General features: G+C 43.7%; 1 protein-coding gene across 2 annotated transcripts in view; it reads left to right on the forward strand.

The window, feature by feature from the left end:
- Nucleotides 1-4,958: 4,958 nt before the first annotated feature.
- The window catches only part of LOC141575712 (tumor necrosis factor receptor superfamily member 10B-like), a 34,998-nt gene continuing 19,995 nt past the window's right edge, over nt 4,959-19,961 (forward strand). The window contains exons 1-2 of one of the 2 annotated variants that reach the window (XM_074355632.1): nt 4,959-5,316; nt 17,879-17,981. In XM_074355632.1, the coding sequence (XP_074211733.1) occupies nt 5,113-5,316; nt 17,879-17,981 (307 nt within the window). In that variant the 5' untranslated portion in view covers nt 4,959-5,112. The remainder of the gene's footprint in view (nt 5,317-17,878; nt 17,982-19,961) is intronic. The other variant, XM_074355634.1, reaches the window with a different exon arrangement.

The raw sequence follows: 19,961 nt of genomic DNA on the forward strand, positions 1-19,961 counted from the left end.
GCCCCAACTGTGTCCTGAGTCTTTCATATTCTGTCTGCAGCTCCGCTCACCATCCTATTCAAGCCCCCCCATCTCGTCCCTGGCCACAGCAACAGGTGCCAGAGCTCTCCTGCATTTACACTTTCACTACGTGTTTGTCTGGAGCTCTTTCCTCTCCTTGTTCTGACACGTTGACAAGTCCACATGGGCAACATGGGCTCACCCTAATAGAAGGACACAAGAACCTTTCCTAAGATGCTCATGGTAGAATGAGAAAACGCAAAATTCTTAAAGGGATTTTAAGTACTTTTTGGTGCTACTTTTGCCAGCTCTCAATGCCCCTGTGCAGAAGATCAATTCCTAACTCAGCCAAGTTAGGGTAAAGAAAACACGTTTTGCAAAGCAAAAACCCCAGTCAACCATCCTACCAGGCATGGGTCCTGCTGCCTTTCCTGGGGCTCACAGAACCACATGGAACACAGACATCACACCAGGTAGAACAACCAGGGGTGCACTTCACAGACATGCCCTAGACAGCCCGCCACTTGCTTCCAGTCTTACCTCCTTTCAATCTAAGTGTGTGCACTTATCTCATTGGTCCTCTGCCTGAAACAAACCTGATTCCTTAAGTCCTATGCCTAAAACTTTTCAGAGGTTTCCCTTACTTACAAAATAAAATCCATGCTCCCTTCACGGTGTCAGGGCTCTGTGTGGCCTGCTCCTAACACTCCTGTGACCTCTTCACTTCCACTCACCCTACCTGGCCCCTGGTTTAGCTCAAACAAGTCCAGCCCTGCCCCTTGGAGTGAAAGCTCCCGGGGACGCTCTGAGGAGCACTCTCCCTGGCTCTCTGCACCAGCAAGTGACTCTCTGCATCAAAGTCACCATGCCCAGGAGGTCTCACCAACCTAATCTCTGTCCCATCCATCACTCAGTTATTCTCACGCTTCCTATCTCATCTCTCTGACTGCCACATTCATCCCTCTGTCTGGGTACCATCCCAGGAGGAGAGCTCCAGGAGGCCAGGTGCCTCGTGCCCTCGAGTAGCACAGTGCCTGGCACACAGAAGGCTTCCAGTAAGTAGCAGTGAAAAAGAACCAGAAACTGTAGGAAGCAGAAGGCCAGAAGGACGTGGAGATGACGGTGGGGTGAGGGTTGGAGATCAGTCTGAGAATTTACCTGGTGAACACAACTCCCAGAAGCTGCGCTTCAATCCTGGTGAGGCAGCTAATTGCTGGTGAACTCGGTCCTGCCAAGTAGTCGTGATTGAGGCAGTTGGGACCTGTAGAGACAAAACAGGGACAGGCATGAGTGGCTTCCTGATTCTCACTCCTCCTGGGATCTGTCACGTTTCCTTCACCACAGTCGCCAAAACCAAAGAGAATGTGGACCTTAAACCCAGCTCTAAATGCATTCTTCTGTTTTTCTGTTTCTTCTTTGGGCTTTTGCGCCTACCCAAGTAACATACACCTGACAATCTCCCCTGTAATCTTTTCTCTTATTAGAAAATAAAACATACTCCATAAAATTGGGCAATGAAAGTTTTTATAAGAATGTAGTAAAAATCACATCTCATTCCCTCAACTAGGGATAGCATCCATTAATATTTTGTCTCAGTTCAAACCTTTGAACGTATGGATGAATTCTCTCTCTCATTTTTACAAGTAAAAGACATATATTCGCATACTTTCAAAATTTCAGGACGCAGTAACAAACTTCTGGTTTAAAAAGGTGCCCAAGAAGCTGTCCCCACCGATCCCTGCCACCAACTGCTCAAAATGTATGGTATCTGAGGATTAGATAGAAAAGAAGCTTAGTAGCATTGGGAGGGTTACATTTTCAGCTTGGTTCTTTTTCCTCAGGATTGCTTTGGCAATTTTGGGTCTTTTGTGGTTCCATTTAAATTTTACGATTATTTGTTTTAGTTCTCTGAAAAATGTCAGGGATAATTTGATAAGGATTGCATTAAATCTGTAGATTGCTTTTGGTTGCATGGCCCTTTTAACAACAGTAATTCTGCCAATCCAACAGCATGGGGTCTCTTTCCATTTCTTTAAATCAGTTTCCTATGTCTCAGCATACAGATTGTGCGTCTCCTTGGTTAGGTTTTGCATATATTAAACATAAACAGCCTAAAAGAGGAACCAGAGGAAGCAAGCGGATTGGAGAATAAGACACCAACAGGAAATTGAAGATTCGGACTTGTTCATGAATGAGCTAGCCTCTGTCTCCCATTTGTCTCACCCAGCATCTGGCTTCAACAAGGATCTCAATAATTAGAAGTGACAGCCATTTGGGAAGCTAAAATAGTTGAAAGATGTACACTCATTGAGCAAACTCTGCATTACACAGCATATTTAAGACACAATGTGGAAAATAAAGAGACCCCTGAAGTAAAAAATAGGGGACAGGAATAAGAAAGTTATATTGATGAAATTTTTAATCAGAACATAGGCAGTCTGCAACAGGAAAATAAAACAGAAGATAACACATGTTTGTGTCAAGTGACTAGGAGAGATAATAGCTACTACATTTCCAAGAACGGAGAAATCTTTTGGATGAGGCAGAATAAAGTGTGAATGTTAAGGATGCTAGAGAAGTTAAACCAGGACACCCCCTGCAAGAACAAGGTATAAACGAACAGTTATAAAATAAATAAGTCCTGGGGATGTCATGTACAGTATGGTGACTATGATTAATAAAGCTGTGCTGTATATCTGAAGGTTGCTAACATAGCATGCTATGCAGTGGCCGTCAAAACTCCCTCTGGAAACATGGGCACAGCATCCACAGAAGTCTGCTAGAACTCTCAACAGCCTGGGGTTACATCATCCCAGAAACTACTCCTACTCTAACACCAAAACAAAAAGCACATCTCAAAGATACAACCATGTCCATTTAAATAGGAAGACTGAGGATCAGAGAGACCAAAAATTAGCTCCAGGGAATAAAAGCAGGGCAGGTGCACATCACTTCAATGCCTGGATGTAAGGTGCCCACAAAAGGAAATTTCATTCAATGGTTTACACCTTTTTTTAGTTTTATTGACAACCCACAGTATGTTGAGATTGGACAAGTAGTGGCATTTCTAGCATGTTTTCTGAATCCTTTCCTACAATAGTGCATTTTCAACCACCCTTTTCCTAAATCCTGAGTCATCTTTGCCATTTTTCCTTGACTGCACCTATTCAGGTAGTATCGTCTCCCTTCACTTGTCTGTGGTTTTTCGGGCTTACTCTCTCTTCTCTATTTCTCTGGGCACACTTCCTCCTTTCCCTGCTGAATTACCGTAGTCTGCCATTTGACAACAGTTTCTCTCCTCCACACGTTGAACCCTGGACACCAGACCCACCCATTTAGTGTGTTTTGATTCCAACAGCTGAGGACCACAGCCAGACAACCACCAACCCTGCTCTGAACCAGGCTCCCTCTTGTAGATTTTCCCTTTCAATGGAGTAGGGTTTCATAATAAGGGCTCTTTTATCTCTCTTTTTATTTTGTATCATCAAGTCTGAAATGTACTGTAACAGATTTTCCACAGAGTTTTTTAACAAAGTATTTGTACTTGCATTATGTCATGAAATGTTTGCCCCCTATAGGATATAGAGCCCAGCACCACCTTCACAGCTGGTCACAGCTGGCCTTTCCCTCCCAGTGCCAAGTGACAGATTCCTTTCACTGAAGCTGGCTATGCCCCACTGTCATCCCCGGCATGAGGAAGAGGGGAGCAACGTGGGCTCGGGCACAGCACTATGGAGTCTTTGGCAACAGCCTACAGATACGAGAAGCCAGATAGACATTCCAGGATGAGACAGAGAGTAGAGGAAGATGTGGCGAACTGGAGGAGTGGGCAGGGGTTTGGTAACTACTTGGTCCTGGCAAACTACAGAGATGGGTGACCTGGACATACGTCTCTGAGCCTGGTGACCCAAAGTACAGCATTGCCCAATGTGAATGGTGTCCCTGGATTGTGAAATCAGGGTCCTATTATCGTCAAAGGAAATTCAGAGAATCATGAAGATAACATAGGCCCCACACAGAGCTGGAGGTATAGAGAGAGCTGGAAGGCCCTCCTGACCCACGTGGGGAACCCCCTCTTGGCTCATTTGTTTTTATGTGCCAGTTAGTCTCCAGCAGTTCTATTTCCCAAGGGCTTTAAAGAAACTATAGGGAAGAAAAATCCTAAAGAAAGTCTGAAATGGCTTCCTTGAGCTTTCCTGACTGCAGGAGCAGTAGTGTTGAGACTAGACAGCATGAAAGTGTGAGTGTGAAAGACAGATGATTCTTTTCAGCCAGAAATCTGGAATTACCAAAACACACAAGGCGGTGATGGGGGAAGTCGGAAGGCTACAGGTGACCCGAATTCAGACCCACGGATCAGATCACTGATCTGTGACCTTCATTCCCTCCACTCACTCATGTATTAAGCATCTGCTCCAGCCAGGCATCCTGCTACTGAGATGCTAAGCTCAAGCACCCTGAAGCCATAGGCTAGGTGCAGTAAGACATGCCAAGTGGGTCGATGAGACCCTCGAGGGGAGGAGGAAGGAGCAGAGTGAGCAGAAGACCAAAATCTGAGCAGGGTAGTTCAGAGTTTATAAACATGAGGGGCTTGCTTTGGCTCTGGAAAGAGAACAGGATCAGGACAGGTCCTGGCTGGGGACTCCACCTCACGACCGGTAACAGCAGAGGGCACAGCTTCTGGTAGATGCTGACTTCCCCCTGGCTCCCCAACTCCTCACCGCCATCTTCTGTGCCTGTCTGGCATGGACAGGATCCAGAAACAAACTAGGTGCCCAGAGTAGCCGCTGCCTGAGCCCGTTAGTTCTACCTCTGGCCCCCCACCTGCAGGAGGTGCACCTAGAAGACAGCTGGCTCCCATTCAGAGCCTCTCTGTGACTAAGTCACGTGTTTCCAAGAACCGGTGAGCACATTTGCGTATTGGCTCCCGTTCTTCACCCCGCCCTGTGAGTCACCAAGAGTACAAAAGTCAGGACGGCCCAGCTTCCCAAGAGTAGAGACAGAGACAGAGACAGAGACAGAGACAGACAGAGACAGAGAGATTGAGCCTCCGGTCACCCTACAGGCGGTAGGGACGATCCAGTGCCCCACGAAAGACACTGCCGATTCCTTATGGCGCTGCGGGCTGTAACCCCGCGGCGGCCGGGACAGCCAGAGCTCCCTGACCGCGCCGGGGAGCAGGGACACAGCGCATCCGCCGCCTTGAGCGCCCGGGTGGGGCGCGCCCCCGGCTCCAGGCTTCGCCTCCGGGGCCCCAGGCTTCGCCTCCGGGGCCCCAGGGCTCTCATCTTCGTCGTCTTAGGTATCGTGTTGTCGGTGAGTCCTCGCCGCGGGTCCTACCTTAGCGGAAGGCTCGCCCGGTGGCCGGGTGGGAGAGGGGTGTGGGAGACATGGCGGGGTGCCTGCCCGGGTCACCCGCAGCCAGGCGTGCCTAACTGGACCGACAGAGGGCAGAGCCGGGGGAAGGAGCAGGGTCACGGCCGGGCACGACCGACCCAGGCCCAGAGGGAGAAGAGTCCTTGGCCCCGCTGGCCTCGTGAGCGGTCCCAGAGGTAAATTCCAGGCATGGAGGGATCAGGGTCAAGCTGGAAACTCCCTGGCAAGCTGCCTGGAGCAGCAGAGAGATTGGCTGTTTTTCCTTTCTTTCTTTTTACTGTTTTACACTTACTCCTCAATTCTAAAACATACTCAGGGCAAATCAGTTAAATAGCAGCCCGCTAGGAATCACTTCCCTAGACTGCCCAGTGCCTTCGACACCTTTGGTTGTTTCAGCAGGAGGCAGGTCCCCAATCCTTGTAGACACGTTTCCTGCCAGGCTGCCTGTAAATGACCATTAATCAGGCAGCCGAAAATGGGAGCTGCCCTTTCCTTCCCAAGGAGAGACTGTAGCAAACAGGAAACCCACGGTGATGCACATCCTAAAGACACTGCAAGTGCACTGGCTCCCCTCCTGGGTTTCACAGATTTCTTACATGTTAAAAACAAAAAAAATTAAATGTCAAGCAAACATTCCATGTGTCATGAAGTTTTAAATATTTTCATTTAACAAATTCAAAATTCAGAAAACTAGTAACATATTTATAATCATAAAATGATTACAGAGTTAGTTTTTTTTTTTTTTTTAAATCAGTCTTCACTAGGGGAGACCCATGTTTAAGACTGCTGCATGAATGGCTCACTTTAGCCAGGCTGGTGTGTTTCTGGGTGAGTGTGAGAAAATCCACACAGACAAGGCCAAAATCTGATCCTGATGGTTTGAGGAGTGTGAGACCTAGGCCTCTGACATCCCAAACTCCCCTTCTCATCCCTTCTCATGCCTTTTTAAACAAATGCATTTACAGCCATGATTACTTTTGTTATATTCTGAGTTAATAACCTATTCCATTCGATGTTTTGGGTCAGTACAAGCAGATTTCTTATCCTTTTTAACGGCATAATATTTTATTGTATGGAGAAAGCAGATGTGGGTGAACCAGTTTATTTCACTCTTGTCGCTCATGAAGATCTTTTTAGACTGTATTCTGTTTTTTTGCTAATTCCAACAGCATTGTAGTATATATCCTTGTGTGTGTCGTACATGCATGTGCATCTATTGGGTAACTCCTTCAAAGGGAAATTGGTGTGTCACTCGATTAGATAAATTTATACTTTAGAGAACAACAATATGTCATCCAAAAGAAGGCTGGACATTTTAACTCACACCAAGAATGTATAAGTGTGCCTGTTTCCCTACACCTTTGCTACACTGAACTTGAATCCTTTGCTAGCCTAAGAAGTCAGAATGGGGCACCATACTGCTGTGGTGTTGATTCCTCGGTGCCAGTAGAGATTTTCAAGGATTGTTGAGTTTTCTGAGACTGGGAGAGGAGGACAAGGAGAGTCCAGATTAGGCAGCAGGGAGTAGGGGGTAGGGGCTGGAGTCCCAGCTCTGCACTTGAACTGTGTCACCCAGGGCCAGTTAATGCCCCCAGCCCTGACTGTCACAAGATGAGGCCCATGTCCTTAGGCTCTTCAAAGGATGGCATCAAATGAGGCCCAGAGCTGAGCTTGGTCCTCACCCAAGTCCTTGTACTGCACATGTGATGTGGCCCCGTTTCTTTTTTTCTTTCTTTCCTTCCTTCCTTTGTTCCTTCCTTCCTTTCCTTTCTTTCTTATTGAAGTATAGTTGATTTACAATGTTGTGTTAGTTTTCAGTGTATAGTGATTCAGTCATATATACACACACACACACACACACACGCACACATATTATTTCTCTTTTTCATTATAGGTTATTTATTACAAGATATTGAACACAGTTCCCTGTGCTATACAGTAGGAACTTGTTTGTCTGTTTTATATATATCAGTTTATATCTGCTAATCCCAAACTCCTAATTCAACCCCCCACCCAACCCTGCCTGCCACATGGCCCCATTTCTGTTGTAGGTCTTCCACCCTGGGTTACTCTCATTGAAGTGGGAAATCATAAATAAATAAATAAATAAATAAATAAATAAATAAATAAATAAATAAATAAATAAATAAGTAAGTAAGTAAGTAAGTAAATAAGTAAATAAGTAAGTGTTTCAGAAGCTCGGTCAGGCTATATGAGTCCTGGGACTGCAGCTGGAGACAGCGGGCCAGCTCTGCTCCTTCTAGCCCTGGGACCCTCTGGGTTTTCACTTCTTTATGTAAAATGAGAGGAGTTTAAAGTCTGCAGGGGCTTGTGGAAATGGTGGAGAGCTGTGTGGGCACTGTGTGAGGCTGTGTGGGAGAACGAACCACATCCTCAGGGCTGGTGCCGGTCACTATGCTACTAGGAGGGCCACCGGGTACATGGTTTCCGCCTACCCCCTCAGTGGCTGCCACCTGCTTGTATTGGCACCATGGTGTCAGCTCGCTGGGGTGGGGCAGGAGCTTCTGAAGAACAGGGTGGACGGCTGTGCTGGAGGGGGCCACGGAGGAACGCAGAGAAACCCAAACCTCAGGTGATGACAGTGATGGCAGTGCAGGGCCTGAGGCCTGGCGCATCCAAATGCCGTCAGCTGTCCTGTCTGGTGAGCACTTTGCACAGTGCAGTGTGAAGCGTGAGCAGGAAAGGTATCCGTTCAGGAGACTGCAGGTGGCTGGTCACCCCAGCCTCTGCTAAGAAGGCCTCTGTCCCTGCCCTTGGACCACTTTCCCTCAGTCAGAGATGGAGAGAAGCGTCACTCCACTTTCTGAGTCAGGGCTGGGGGAGTGGGGACAGTGACATGCACAGAGCATGTGCTGTTCGGCAGCTCAGCCAGAGACCTGACATTTGTTATTCAGTGTAACTTTCCTAACAAACTGGGAGACAGCAATCATTTTTCACCTGTGTTTAATATAGAGAAAATGAGAATCAGAAGGAATATATTTCTGATGTTTTTGGCCTGAACTTCCTGAAAGTAGCAGATGTATTTTGGCCTTGGAATGACATCTGCCATGTCTGTTCAGGTATGTGTGAGAAGTGGGGGAAGGGAGAAAGGCTCTACCTAACACCCCAGTGAGCTAAGGCTTCAGACCATTGCCTGGGACATTAAGGGGAGGTGAGATAATTACAGCTTACAGATGAGAAACTGCAGCTCAGAGAGGAAGTATGTGGGCTTGGTATTAACACAATTTAATAGAAGGGGCGTGAGTAGGGAAGAGAGGGAAATAGGAATGACAGTTTTTAAAAGTAAGATATAGGGACAATTTCAGTATTAAACTTGAAGATTATCAGTGTTTCATCATTGGAAGTTTTTTGTGAAATGGTCGAACGGCTTTGATTGAGTTGACTGTTTCCACCCCCCACCATTTGCTCTCCGCCCCAACATTTCGGCAAGGAAGGGCTGGCAAGGTCCTGGTGAGGGGGAAGGGGCAGGCTCTGGCTCTGGGCTGTGTCTCTGCCCCTCCTTGTCCTGCTTTGGCATCAGTCAGACTCTGTCTCTCCCACCTGCTTCTCTGTGGGTAAGGGAGTGTGACTTCCCTGGCTCCTGTAAGATTTTCCTTCATACTGGTTTTCAGCAACTGGATTATCATTTGTTTTGTGTGGGCTCCTTGATGTTTCTTTCACCTGGGGGTTCTTGAATTTTTTGGACATTTGGCTTTACAGTTTATATCCGACCTAGATTTTTGGCCATTGTTTAATATTTTGTCTGTTCGCACCCCTGAACCTCCAATTACACTTACGTTAGAATGATTGCTATTGGTTCAGAATTAACGGCTTATTTTTTCCATTATGTTTTTCTGTATTTCATTTTGAATCCTTTCTATTGCTTTCTCTTCAAGTTCACTGATTTTCTACATAACCTAATCTGCTGTTAATCCCATCCCATATGAATATTTTCCCTTTTTGTATGTGGATACTGTTGTGCTGTTTGTTTTGCTTGTTTTGTTTTTGTGAAGACTTTATTTATTCTTTTAGAGCCGTTTTAGGGTCATAATAAAACTGAGTGGAAGGTACAGAGATTTCCCATTTATCCCCACCCCCCGCCTCCAGAATGGTGCATGTATTACAATTGGTGAATCTACACTGACACATTCTAATCAGTCACTCAAAGTTCACAGTTTACATTAAGGTTCACTCTTGCCTTTGTACCTTCTGTGAGTTTTGGACAGATGTATACTGTCATGTATCCATCATTATGGTATCACACAGAGTATTTTCACTGCCCTAAAAATCCTGTGAGCTTTGCCTATTCACTCCACCCTGCCCCTCAACCCCTGGCAACCACTGATCTTATTACTGTCCCCACAGTTTTGCCTTTTGCAGAATGTCGTATCATTGGAATCATACAGTATGTAGCCTTTTCCAATTTTTTCACTTAGTGATACACATTGGAGGTTCCTCCGCGTCTTCTCATCACTTGATGACTCATTTCCTTTTAGCACTGCATAATAGTCCATTGTCTGGATGGACCAGTTTATTTATCCACTCACCTAGTGAAGGAAACCTTGGTTGTTCCCAAGGTTCATCAGCTATTTTGAAAAAAGCTGCTATAAGCATGCATGTTCGGGTGTTTTGTGGACATACATTTTCAACTCATTTGGTGAATACCTAGGAGCACAACTGCTGGACTGTATGCTAAGAGTATGTTTCGTTTTGCAAGAAACCACAATAATGTCTTCAGAGTGTCTTCTACCATTTGTATTGCATACCAGCAATGATGGACAATTCCTGTTGTTCCACCTCATCATCAGCATTTGGTATTGCCAATGTCCAGATTTGGGCCATTTTAATGGATGTATCCTCCATCTCATTAGCTTTATACTTTGCATTTCCCTGCTGACATCGGATGCGGATCATCTTTTTGTATGCTTACGGGCCATCTGTATATTTTCTTTGGCGAGGTATCTGTGAAGGTCTTAGGTCCATTTCTTAACAGAAGTCTTTGTTTCTTTTAGTTGAGTTTTAAAAGTACTTTCTGTATTTTGGAAAACAGTCCTTGTTAGATGTATCTTTTGCAAATATTTTCTCCTAGTCTATGACTTGTCTTATCATTGTCTTCATGTTGTCTTTTTCAGAGCAGACTCTTAAATTTTAATAAAATCCAGCTTATCAGTTATTCAAGGTTCATGCCTGTGGTGTTATACCTAGAAAGTCATCACTGGAGCTAACTTAATTTAGGTTTTTTCCTATGTTGTCTTCTAGGAGTTTCACAGTTTTGTGGTTTACACTTAGTTTTGCTAAGTTTAATTTTATTTTGCAAAAGGTGTAAGATCTACATCTAGATTTCTTTTTTTGCAGGTGGATATCTAGTTGTTCCAGTCCTATATGTTGAAAACACCCATCATTTATATCTGTCATTATAGATATGGTATTTTTTAAAAAATCTGTATAAGTCCATTTAGGTATGGGTTTCTTTTTTTTTTTTCTTTTTTGCAATATCGTCCATGTCTCTCCTGATTGTATTCATTTTTTTCATTTTATGTCCCTGAGTTTACTTGTAAGATTCAAATAGCTGTTTCAGTCTTTGTGTATTAATTCAATTGTCTCTGTGACTTTTTTTCCACAGCTTTCATTAATTGAAACTTTCCTACTTATGACGATGTTTTTCTGCTTTTTTCATGCCTTGTAACTTTTTATTAAGTGAGGGACATTGTGATTTTTTTGCTTTTTAAGTATTCATTTTTGTTGTGTTCTTTTAAAGAAACCTGGCCATTGGTCTGGTCACAATACAGAAAATTGAGTATCAGTTTGATCTTCCAATATTTGCTTCTAACTTGAATGCCTAGGCTACATATTTCTTATTTGGGGACTAAATTCATTAACTACCAAGGATCTAGTAGTTAACGTCTGATAACTAGCCAGCGCCCCTTTTATGTAGTCTGTCCATTATGGCTAATGGGAGCATGAACAGTTCCCAGTCCTGGGCGAGCCTCCATCCTCATCCAGCCGGCTCATTTCCCATGGTCTCTTCTCAGCCTGGGGTGAGTCCCTCCCATGCACAGATCAGCACTCACCCAGTCACTGGATGGGCCCCTCTGCACGTGTCCAGAGCCCTCTCTGGGCAGCTTTTCTTCTCCAGTTCTCTGCCCTGCATTCAGCCTCCTGGAACTCCTCTCTGTCCCCTCAATGGAGGCCACAGGGCTCCCTCTGGTCCCTCCCTGAGCTGAAGCCTGGAAACTTGTCCCTAGGTAGGACGCTGAGGACAACCCTAGGCTCCCCTCCTCGGTGTCCTGGGGAGGGTGCTGTTATTCACCCACCAAGTAGTTGATGAGCCCTTCACTCTGGGAGAGTCTGCGTCCCAGGAGAGGGAAACAAATGACCTTGTGATTCTGCTGCTCCTGGGAGCTCACAGTCTGGTGAAGGAAATGAGACCAAGAACCTAAATAACTGAAAAAACAAACAAACAAAAAAAAAACCCTGAGATCCCATCCCCCTCACCTCACCCAACCTCCGGAGAGGCTATGATGTGACTCCTCTGCAGCTTCTGACAGAGGTGACAGAGGTGAGGCAGTGGGGTATGGTACTGCTATCGGAGGATGTGGTTTTTGATTAGTCAGCTTTGTGAATAATGATTACACTAAAAAGAGCTGGTGCTGAAATACAGTTCTTACCATGGGCCATGCTCTTTAGGTACACGTACTCACACTGAAGTCTCCCAACAACCTTGCTGGGTAGGAGCTCTGATTGTCGTTGTCTGATGAGCAATGTGAGACACCGATAGGGTGGGGACTTGCTGCAGGTCACTTGGCAGGCAGGTGAGCAGCCCCAGGGTGGGGACACTGGGTCCCCTGCTGACCACTCCCCAGGTGAGCATTTGGTCTCTCAGGTCAGGATGGCAGCACAAGGTTACTGCTGGAGGGTTCCTGAGAGGTCATTTAGAGCGATCCCTGATTTCAAGAAGGGTAAATGTGAGGTTAGAGAGAAAGGGAAGTGACTTCCCAGGATTATGCAGCTATTTAGTGCCTGGCCCTGGCTGAGAAGCCTCATGGCTGGTCATTTACTCTCTTTGTTTTTTTACACAGTTAAAAAGGAACCATCAACCTCAGAATCAGATCTCAGGCCACAGGAAGACCCTGAGGACAGATCTGATGCTGATGTCCGAGTTTACCAGATTACAGCTTAATTTAAGAGAACCAAGGCTGTTTTAAGGGTTGATGCTCTAGATGAGATAAAAGAGAAGGCTTGAGTTAATTTTTGATCAGAAAATGCTTTTTAGGCGTTGACTACAAAACAGTCTAATTGTTGTATCACATGTGGGGAAAAAAGCAAGACAAGGGAATTCCCAGCTGATGACTCACTTCCGGGTGGAGCAGGGTCAGTAGAATCCGCACAGGACTAAAGTGAACACACCTCTTCCTTTCTTCTAGTTTACTTCTCTCTTTTGTCATGCTGCTCGAGGGCAGCCAGTTGTCTCCTTCCTCTCACTCTCTCCTTTACACACACACACCACACACACGTGCACACACACACACACAATTCTGTTGACTGACAAAGCCTCAGATCTCGGTAATACCCTGGGTCCCTAAAGCAGTCACGACCTCCCACTAGGAAGGCTCCTCGCCTCCACCAGGTGGTCCCCTCCCCCCATTACTTTGACTTCATTCTTCTCTGTGGCCTTGTCTTTGTGGACTTTTCCCTCCATGTCCACCAGTGTCCCTGCCACCTGTGGCACTGTCACCTCTGCCTCACAGCCCCTCGAGTTTCTTTTCGCCTTGGCAACTTTGGGGGGTCTCTGTATCTCTCTTCCTGTGACCAGAACTATCCTGAAGAATGGAAGGGCCATGTCTTGTCCCTAATGCCTATGGACCCTGCACAGAGCTGCTCAGCAGGCTCCAGACGTGCCTCCTCGAACACGTGGGTCGTGTGGGTTCTAAGACGCTGCACTAACACTGTGATGTCCTCGTCGTGTTCTAGAGGGTCTTTATGCGGGGGTTGGGAAATATGACCCTCAGACGGGGTACAGAACAGAAATAACTGAATGTCATTCTGAGGGATGGCAGGTCCATAGGCTCGGGGAACCAGGAGTCCAGTTTTTACTGGGTGGGTGGTGGTCAAAAAAGCACTTTTAAAGATAATTGTTGATAAAGATAAAATTGTTTGCCCAGTGGATAGTGGACTAGGTGCGTGAACTCAGACTTGGCCTGAGCGGTGTTTGGCCTGTGTCCTCACGGTTAGGTTGTAACAGCGCGCGAGAGGAAACTGAAGGCCCATGTGGATCTGAGGGAGGTGATCACAGTACCACTGCAGGTGATGACATGAGTCTGGTAAGAGAGAGAAAGGGATTGTAGGTTTCCTCCCCTGAGAGCCAGCAGAGGTCATTAACAAAATCAGAGAGTAAATGGAAAGAAAAGGGCTTAGAATTAGGAACAGGAGTGTGGTTTCGGCAGCAGTGTTAATACTTTGTCGGCAGACCTGCACCACACAACAAGCTAGATGAAGATTTCAGGATGAATAAAAGTGTAATCATGTGGAAACATGGATGTTAAGGAAGAAGAAAGATCATCAGAAACATTTTTTTTTTAATTGGCCAAATGTAAAGGATGATTTCCCCTTAATTTCCTGAAGCTATACACTCAAAAATTACAACACTGTGGGCTTTTTATAAAGTACACTCATCTAATGCCTAGGACAACTATAGCAATAAGAATGGCAGGGCGGTGATGAACGGATTTATACTATTGCATGTCTCTAACATTTTCTGTTAAAGTACACTCTTAATTCAGCAGCACAACTCAGAAATGAAAAAGAACAAAGTATGAGGCACATGATAATATGGGTGCATTTCCAAATAATTATCCTCAGTGAAAGAAGACAGAAGAGTATGTGGTATCTGATTCTACTTATATGAAATTCTAGAAAATGCAAACTAACCCCTAGGGCAGAAAGCAGATCAGTTGTTGGCTGGGGCCAGAACGGTCACGGCAGGTGGAGAGGCGAGCTCAGGAGCAAAAGGAAACCATTCAATGATGTGGTCATTATCTTGATTGGGGTGAAATTTCCACAGATGAATACATATGTCAGATGTTATAAAATTTTACTCCTCAAGCATGTGTAGTTTATTGTAAGCCAATTATACCTTAATAAATCAATTTTTAAAAACTTCAAATAGACTGTAAACAGTTAAAAGTATATAATGTACTCCCCATAGGAACTGCTAAAGAAATAATGCAAACATGTATACACAAAATGCCAACACATAATTAAAATGGAATTCTAAAAAATATACCGTGAATATTAAATTCTGCAGGGAGGAGCAATAGGAAAAAAAGGAGACTGGACTAACAGAAAATAAACAGCAGAACTGCAGATCTACTTCAACCTTATCAGTGATTACATTTACTCCAAATCAGTATAATTCAAAAGTAGAAATGGTCAGAATGAATTTAAAGGAGACACATATTACTGAAAATTAGGATGGATAAAAGATTAACATTTAAATAGTAAGCCTATGAAAAACTTCCTCAACTATCTTAATATCAGCTGAAAGTTGATTTAGGATAGAAGAATATTGGAGAGATAAACAGAGACATTTCGTGTGTTAAAGGATTAATTCATCAGGAAGCCATAATAATCATCAACGTATATATGTCAAATAATAGAATTTCATATACAAGAAGCAAACATTTACAGGATTGAATCGAGATGATAGCACATCTCTCTTAGCAACTGCTAAAATGGTTAGATGAACACAACTCAGTAAAATCATAAGAGATATGGACACAGTCCCGTCACCTTAACTTAATTGACATTCATAGAGCAGATATGCAGCATCCGTTGAAAACATTCCATTTTGGAAAACATAATCGCCTCTTGAGATGGTGCTGCAGATTAGGATTACCTAGAAAGGGCAGGAGGGAATGTTCTGTGGTAATCCTGTGTTCTATGAATTCGATAGAGGATTTGGAATACGCACAAATATGAATTGATAAACTGATCACTGGCACACTTAAGAAATATGCGTTTCATTGTTTGTGGGTGTTCAGTGTACAAGTCTGTAAATTTTCCTGAGTGTGTCAAGTTTTTTGGGATGAAATATTGAGGAAAAGAGTCCACGAGAGGAAAACCAAGGAAGACAGGAGGTAAGAGCATACTGAGAGCAGGCAAAGGAGACTCAGAGACCACCTAGCCTGGAAAAGGCATGACCTGGGGGACACACATGAGTTTCGTGGTTCCCAAATACTTGACAGACTTTCATGTGGAAGAGGGTTGCATTTTATCTTGTTTAGATACAGATGGTTGAACTGAGTTCAGCGAAGTATTTTTCTTCTTATTTTCTTAATTTAACTTTTTATTTTAAAACACTCTCAAAATTACAGAAAAGTCGCATATATTATACAAGACCCCTTTTTCCTGACCAACTGAAAACTCAATGGTGACGTGATGAACATCATTCCTGAACACTTCGGTGTGTACTCCCTACAAACAGGAACATTCTCCCTGATACCCAACCTTCAAATCAGAACATTAACATGGACACATTACTACTATCTAGTTCTCAGACCCCATTCAAATTTCTCCACTTGCTCTTATGTCATTTATAGCTCAGAGACTGTGGCACAAACTGTCACTTTTCTGAACCTCTTTGGTATTTAGTAGAACACTGACATGTTCCACTAGGGACAGCTTGTCAGGTACCTTATAATTTTTTTTTAATGGTAGTAAAATATACATCGCATAAAATTCTCCATCTTAACCATTTTTCAGTGTATGGTTCGGTAGCATTAACTACATTCTCATTGTTGTGCAACCAATCTCTAGAACTATTTTCGTTTGGCAAAACTGAAACTGTCTATCCGTTAAAGAGTAACCTCCAAATTTTCCCCTCTCCCCAGCCCCTGGCAATGCCCATTCTACTTTCTCTATGAATTTGACTACCCTGGGGACCCCACATAAGTGGAATCATACAGTATTTTTGTGACTGGCTTATTTCGCTTAGCATAATGTCTTCACGATTCATGCATTGTTGTTAGCAAGTGCCAGAATTTCCTTCTTTTTTAAAGTGACTAATATTCCATCTTACGTATACACCACATTTTGTTTATCAATTAATCCAGTGCTAGACATTTGGGTTACTTCCACCTTTTGGCTATTGTGAATAATGTTGCTATTAACATAGGTGTACAAATATGCCTTCATGACCCTGCTTTCAATTCTTACGGATATATGCCCAGAAATGAAATTGCTAAATCATATACTAATTCTATTTTAATTTTTTGAGAAACCTCCAAATTTTATGGAAATTCTTTTCCATAGGGGCTGCATCATAACACATTGCCACCAACAGTGCCCAAGGCTTCCAATTTCTCCACATCTTTGCCAACATTTGCTCATATATAATATAGTATCTTTTCATATATATTCTAGTACCTTCTTCAGAAAAATACCTATTCAAATCTTTTGCCCATTATTGAAACTGGGTTATTGTTGTTATTTCTATGTTATAGGAGTTCCTTATATATTCTGGATATTAACCTTTTATCAGATACATGATTTGCGAATAGTTCTTCGAGTATATGGGTTGTACTTTCACTATGTTGTGTTTCTTTGATACACAAAAGTTTTAAATTTCCATATTAGCACAATTTATCTTTTTTTTTTTTTTATGTTGCCTGTGGTTTTGTGTCATGTTCAAGAAGTTATTGCCAAATCCCAGGTCATGAAGAACTGCCTCATGTTTTTTCCTAAATGTTTTGTAGTTTTCACTCTTATGTTTAGACCTGTGATAAATTTTGAGTTAATTTTTGTATATGATGTAAAGTAGGGGTCCCGTTCATATTTTTACATATGGATATCCAGTTTTCATAAGATCATTTATTGAAAAGATTGTCCTTCCTTATTACATGGTTTTGGTACCCCTTGCCAAAAGTCATTTGACCGTATATGGAACAGTTTATTTCTGGGCTATCTGTTTTATTCCATTGGTTTAGATGTCTGAGGCATCTTAAATTAGAAATTCATTATTTAATCAATATTTGCGCAAAAGAATTATTTAATGTTTGATTCTATATCCTTTTTTAAAGTTTGTATATTATATAATCCTCATTACCATGTGTGTCTGTGTAAGAAAGAGAATATTCACACATATGGTGAAACAGTGGAACTAAATGAGACAAAATATTAATGGATGCTATTTCTAAGATGAAGGGATCACATATATATTTTTGTATTCTTATCAAAACTCTATCTGTTGATATTTTCTAGAATAAACATGTTTTATAATAAGAGAAAAGGATAAAGAAGAGTTTTTCAAGTGTACATTACTTAGCTAGCTCCAAATCATGAAGGTACAACCATGAATACAAAAGACTATATAAGCGTTTGGATCTGGGAGAAAGGTGGAACTTCTGCTTAGTTTTGGAGGTGAGGTGAAATGAATGTGTGATGGATTCTGAGTGGGGTGAGGGTCTGGAAGCCACTCATGCCTATCCCTGCTTTGTCCCCATAGGCTGCAGCTGCCTCAGCCATGCCCACAGGGCAGGACAGAGTTCACCAACAATTAGCTGCCCCACAGGGATGGAGGCGCAGCTTCTGGGAGTTGTGTCCACCAGGTAAATTCTAAGACTGATCTCCAACCCTTATTCTACCTTTGTCTCCCCATCTTTCTGGCCTTCTGATTCCTGCAGTTCCTGGTTCTTATTTCACTGGTATTTACTGGAAGCCTTCTGTGTGCCAGGCACTGTGCTACTGGTGGGCATGAGGCCCATGCCCTCCTGGAGCTCTCCTCCTGGGATGGTACCCAGACAGAGGGACAAACGTGACAGTCAGAGAGATGAGATAGGAAGCATGAGGACAACTGAGTGATGGGTGGGACAGAGATGAGGTTGACAAGGCCTCTTGGGGATGGTGACTCTGATGCAGAGAGCAACTCTCTGGTGTAGAGAGCCAGGGACAGTGCTTCTGAGAGGACACCCAGGAACTACTGACCCAGGGGGCAGGGCTGGGCTTGTTTGAGCAAAGCCAGGGGCAGCGGCAGTGAATGGAGGCTGAAGAGGTCACAGGGACAGCTGGGAGCAGACCACACATAGCCCTAAACACCATGGAGTGGGCATGGGTTTTATTTTGTGTGTGAGAGACATCTCTGAAAAATTTTAGGCAGAGGACCGAAGGGACTAGGCTTGTTTCACACAGAGGACAAATGGGATAAGTGCATACTCTTGGGTTGAAAGGAGGCAAGACTAGAAGCAGGTGGAGAGCCTTCCAGGGCATGTCTGTGAAGTGCACCCCTGTTTGTTCTACCTGGTGTGATGTCTGTGTTCCATATGGTTCTGCAAGTCCCGAGTCCTGGGAAAGGCAGCTAATGCCTGGCAGGGTGGTTGACTGGGGTTTTTGCTCTGCACAACGTGTTTCTTTCTCCCCAAATTGGGTGAATTAGGAATTGCTCTTCTGCAAAGGATTCCACAGCTAGCAAGAGTAGTACCCTGGGGTGCTTAAAATCCTTTGAAGAATTTGCATTTCCATCCACATCACAGGAAGGGCCCCAGTGCCTTTCCAATCTATGTTAATGTGGGCTTTTCAAAGTTTCAGGATGGGGAGAGGGAAGAGCTTAGCCCCAAACAAACACATAATCAAAACTGTAAACGCCAAGGGCTTCAGGCACCTGTTGTAGGGACAACATGGGTGGGCCTGAATAGTGCTGTGAGCAGAGCCATAGGCAGATTAGGAAGGCCTAGGGAGATACTCAGATAATCTTTTCTCTTTATAAACTTGTGTGAAAATTTTCTCATATATATTTGCAGTAGTTTTGTGGGTAATTAATTTTATAAGTAAGTCATTGATTCACCCAGATTGTATTTTCTTATAAGAGAATAAGGAAGACATTTCATTGTTTCCGAGCAGCTTCTTAGTTGCCCCAGCACCATTATTAAATAACCACATTTTTATCATTGATATAAACTGTTATCATGATACCATGTTATTAACTAAGGTTTCCACAAGATAGAGCTTTTAGAGTATATTTCAGTATTGATGAAATAAATCAGGAGACTCATGGACAGTGTGTAGAAGGATTATGGTTTTGTTTTTGTTTTTCTCCATCCTGACCATCTCTGCCTTTTAATTGGAGAGTTGTAAGTATTTAAATTTAACACTATTACTGATAAGGTACATTTAACGCTATCATGATAAGGAACTCCCCACGAGGCCATAGGTACAGGCTGCAGGAGAAAAGGTGGCGAACCAGGAGTGAGGGCCATGGGAATTTGGGAGCATTCAGGCACTTCTTCATGTAACTCACTTGAAGGCCTGCTTGAGCCCACTCTCGTACGTGGCACTTCCATTTAATAATGGGGTGCTACTTTGCGTGCCCAACTTTATGGCTTTGTGGGTCAGATAACACTTAGTGCATGACGGGCAGCGCAAGCCACGTGGTAACTTGGTGGCTTATGGTTAACCATTCATTATCTACTCATTCCCAGTAGCTAGCCAAAATCTGTCTCTCAAAAGGAGAGTAGTTTGTTACAGAGAATGGCAGGGTCTTGCTCCAAAATTCTAAGAACCTGCACTGAGATTCAGCTGTAGGGACCTGTGAA

Source organism: Camelus bactrianus, chromosome 31 (assembly GCF_048773025.1).
Source record: "Camelus bactrianus isolate YW-2024 breed Bactrian camel chromosome 31, ASM4877302v1, whole genome shotgun sequence".
NCBI classification, from domain to species: Eukaryota; Metazoa; Chordata; class Mammalia; order Artiodactyla; family Camelidae; genus Camelus; species Camelus bactrianus.